Source organism: Miniopterus schreibersii (assembly GCF_964146895.1).
Source record: "Miniopterus schreibersii genome assembly, chromosome: 6".
NCBI lineage: Eukaryota > Metazoa > Chordata > Mammalia > Chiroptera > Miniopteridae > Miniopterus > Miniopterus schreibersii.
In genome coordinates, this window is record NC_138107.1 from 5,232,366 (window position 1) to 5,236,593 (window position 4,228).

At 56.2% G+C, this 4,228-nt stretch overlaps 1 protein-coding gene across 3 annotated transcripts; it reads right to left on the minus strand.

Annotated features, from left to right (window-relative positions):
* Nucleotides 1-426: 426 nt before the first annotated feature.
* LOC308558593 (HLA class II histocompatibility antigen, DM alpha chain) lies at nucleotides 427-4,028 on the minus strand. Of its 3 annotated transcripts, none has more exons than XM_081140454.1 (5): nucleotides 3,857-4,028; nucleotides 2,400-2,660; nucleotides 1,564-1,842; nucleotides 1,207-1,332; nucleotides 427-864 (listed from the first exon to the last, which is right to left on the minus strand). In XM_081140454.1, exons 1-5 carry the CDS (start codon nucleotides 3,936-3,938, stop codon nucleotides 860-862), a joined length of 753 nt encoding a protein of 250 aa, XP_080996580.1. In that variant the 5' UTR covers nucleotides 3,939-4,028; the 3' UTR covers nucleotides 427-859. The 3 variants fall into 3 exon arrangements, with proteins under 3 accessions (XP_080996580.1, XP_080996581.1, XP_080996579.1); XM_081140455.1 differs by having other exon boundaries at nucleotides 2,400-2,547; nucleotides 3,857-4,011; XM_081140453.1 differs by having other exon boundaries at nucleotides 3,770-3,991.
* Nucleotides 4,029-4,228: the final 200 nt, after the last annotated feature.

Here is a 4,228-nt window from a genome sequence, read left to right on the forward strand (position 1 = left end):
TCTCTCTAAAAAAAAAAAAAAAAAATCAATAAAAACATTAAAAAGACTAGCTTCTGAAGGCTTCCTTTCCCCACTCCTGCACTCCTGTTTCCCAGCTAGGGCAAAGGGGGAAGGGAGATACATACTTCTCCAGGCGGTGAAGTGCAAAAATACCCACAAGCAAAAACGTCACCATTTGGTGAGCTGGTGATCGGAAAGCAGCTCTGCCTTCATTTCTCACGGTCTGCACACAGTGACAGAGCGAAAGCGACAGCACGGTGCTGAGACCAGGGAACAGGAGGCAGCTGAGGGGGCAGGGGGTTCCCAATTTCCCTCCCTGAGGACAAGCTAGGTTCGGGTTAAGGCATGTTGAATGTGACATGACAACGCACTCAAGTTGAGATATCCAGAAACAAACACCATGAGTTAAAAAAAAAGGCCACAATAAAAAGTAATGAGATTTATTGCCTTGAAGTGGGAAGGACTGTGGTCATGATAGAAAGGCCACTCTGGGTTCTCTGGGATGCAAGCCCCGGATAGCGGAGCCCCCAGCTGAGAACCTGCACACACACACACACACACACACACACGCACATGCATGCACACGCGTGCACATGCACCCACGCACACACAAACGCGCGTGCGTTCACACGTGCACACACACGCATGCACACGCGCGAGCACAAACACACGCGCGCACACATGCACACATGCGCACACATGCGCGAGCATGCGCACACATCTACGCACACGCATGCACATGCATGCATGCACACAGCCCAGGGGAGCCCCAGGCCTTCTGCTCAGGGAAGCAGCGATGCTGGGCAGCCCCTGCTAGCGAGGCCCGAAGGTGTTGGCCTCAGGCTCTGACCAGGAAGAATCAATCTGAGGAGAGAAGGGTGGAGGGAAGCCATCAGGGGGAGGCCTCCTCCCCAAAGGCCCCCTGCCTGCGGCAGCCCTACAGAAGTAGCTCTCTCCTTGTCCCCAGATCATCCCCACACCCTTCCTGCAGCGCCCATCATCACTCCTCCGCCACTCGGGGCCATCCCTGTGACCCATGACTGTGTGTGGGAACCAGGACCCCAACCAGGCGGATGCCCATGGAGCCCATGCAGCCTTTCCCCGCGGGCCTGAGGGTCCCCTAAGTCCCCCGCAGGCCCGGGAGAATGCCGGCAGCCCACGCAGCACCGCCTGTGGCCCCCGCCGGCTGCCCCGCAGGCCACGAACCTGAACAAGGCCTCCGGAAGCAGACTATGAGCACCAAGCCAACGACGATGCCCAGCACACCCAGGCCGAAGGCCAGGCCGCACAGCACATTCTCCAGAAGATCTGAGGGCAGCGGGTTGTGGGGCACTGGACACAAAGGGGAGCAGGTGGGCCCTGAGACCTGGTTAGGGAGCCCCCCCACCCTGGGGAATGACCTGGGTGTCTGGGATGACAAGGGAGAAACTGGGCATGGAAGACTGAGGTTGGCTCAGAGTGGGAATGGACTAAACAAGGTCCAAGTAGAGAAAAAAGGCTCTCCCGTGGGTCTATCCTTTTTTGTCCCCAAATGAGCCAGACTTCCAGGGAGGAGCCTCTCACCCCAGTAGGCAATTGCTGTGTAGCCGTCGATCTCATGAGTCACGAGGCAGGAGAAGAGGTCCGAGGGTGAGGGTGTGAAGTTTAAGTAAGAAAAGGCCTGGAAGCTGAGTCCATTGATGGCTGAGACAAAAGTAGGCCCCGCGCCTTCCACAGGGGCTGCATGATGCTGCCAGGTCACCGTCAGTGTGGGTGGGAAGAGGTTACTGACAAAGCAGACCAGTGTGTTGGGCTTGCCGAACTCCAGGGGCTTCAGCGTGAACACCTCGGCAACAGGAAGCCCTGGGGCAGGGTGGGAAGGAGGTGTGAGGGAAAGAAGAGTCTTATTTAGATGGTACCCTGGTGTTTGATGGGACATGTCATACAGAGGGGAGGGCAGACAGTCAATGGGGATGGGCTTTGAGGGGAGAGATGAGGGAGGCCTTGGGCTCTGAGGTCTTCTTCTAGGCAAGAGCCAGAGCTGGACCTAGAGGCAGAGCCAGACCCAGGCCACCCTGCAGCCATCGGCCCTGACTTCCTGCAGTCTTCCTGTCTAGACCCCTCAGCGACATCTGATCACAGCTGTCTGACCATGAAAACACGGGCACGTCATCAGGCACATCCCCTCTTCTGCTGAGCATAGTAACACAGCGCTCAGTCACTAGGCCTCAGCTGCTCCTGCTGGCTTCATCAAGTTGAATAAATAGCTTTGAATGTTGCCACCTCTAGACCTGCCCTCTGACCCAGAGAAGCAGGGTTCAGCCCAGACGTGGGGGGCTGGTGTGAAAGGGAACAATTCAGTGTATAGATTAATGAGGGTAAGAATGCAGTTCCCATCCCACCCCAAAAAAAGCTCTGACCTCTAGACACTGGGATTTGCCCTTCTAATTTTGGGCCTATTTCCTGGACCATGGCTTGGCAGAAGGCTTTATCAAAGAAAATGTTGGAAGAATCTCCAGGCTTCTGGGCCCAGTCAGCAAATTCAGGCAGGCGAGGAACTCGAGTGTTCTGGGAAAAGTCGAAGGAGAAAAGCAGGTCCTCATCGTAAGCCTCAGAGAGTCCGACGTTGGGACTCCAGTCCTGACAGTACATTGTGTGCTGGAACGTGTGGTTCTGTAGGTCTGGGATACAAAGGAGATAGGGCCCAGTTCAGGACCAGGAGCCTCCTCCCCCTCCCCCTCTTCCTCCTCTCTAGCTTAGAAAAGGCCAGGCCTGCTGCAACCAGAGGGGCAGGGCTGGGATATAACCAACCCCCCCCCCCCCAGTGCCTGTTATTTGGGCTATCCCACCCAGTGGGGGTGAAAAAGAAATTACTGGGATCTCTCCAAACTACCCCTGCCCATAAAAAGGCCAACTGTCTGAAGCTGTGAGAAGTAAACTGGCTGCTGTCTGAAGCGTCCAGCGTTGGTGGGGTTTGCGCACTGCTAGAGGCAGAAACCCAGCCTGCACTCTGCTCCAGGCGACAGTCCGTCACAGGCTGCATCCACCCAGGGGAGACCTTTGTCTAACTCACAGGCCACCGTAGTGACCTGTGGGGGGCCTGGATGGGTTCCCCAGTCTTAGAAGGGAGGGCGAAGGAATGGTTACCACCACCCCAAGCTATTGATGACACCACTCCCTCCTCCGCCCAGATACGTGGTGAACTGAAAAGCAGTCTCCGGGCTTCTTCTCAGCCTCCCTGGAAACGTCTTCCCCTCTCTCAACTGTCCAGCCCTTGCTATGCCAGGACTGGGGGAAATGAGCCCATAACTGCACGAAATAATCCCTTTTCTTTGAAACTTCTGGCAGGAATCCCCCCAGTGAGCAGGAAACCTACCCAGTCAATACCCAATACTTCGAATAACAGACATTTAGAGTAAGAGGGATCTTCCAGATTATTTTTCCATTCTGCCCCATCCTTCTCCGAGAAGGAAATTAAGGACCAATGAAGACTTTTCAAGAATTGCAAGGTGAGTTGATGACCGAGTGCAGAGTGACTCTTGCATGCAGCAGTGGAAATAACATTTGCTTTGTTAAATCCCAGCGCTACCACCTCCCAGTGTGTGAACTTGCACCAGTTACTTTAAACTGAGTTTCATTTTCTTCAACTGGAAAATGGATATAATAATCTCTGCTTCAAGGGACTCTTAAATGAAATGTACAACATGCCCCTGACACTGCCATCCATCCATAGTAGCTTTGTCCCAGTTCCTCTCGTCTCGACCACCCAGCAGCACTTCCCACCACTTACAAAGCATGGGCTCTCTCCCAGGGCTGTGGGTGGGCACCCTGAGCTGAGCCCCCGCAGGACTGAAGCAAAGGGGAGGTGCTGTCATACCTTGAGGGGCGGTCTGGGCGTGGGGCAGCAGCCACAGGAGGTGTAGCAGCAGCGCTGGTCCTGGGCCCCCCTCATGATCCATGGCTGCACCCACACTGCGGGCTGGGAGCTGCCACCAGCTCCCCAACTCCCTTCCAGACCGTGTTCCGCCAGCTCACTTCCAATAGTGTCCCTGCCATTTGGGCTAAACCAATCACAGAGGCGAAAGCTTTCACGTCACCAGTCACCGGGGAGAGGCCTGGGGCCAGCCAGCCTCCTCGGGAAGAGGGCCCTTGGTCAGGCCGGAGCCGGGCGCGGACCTGGGCCGGGCGGGCGCGCGGGAACTGCGCCCCCTGGCGGGGACCGCTCCCGCTGTCCGCGCAGCCTCAGCCG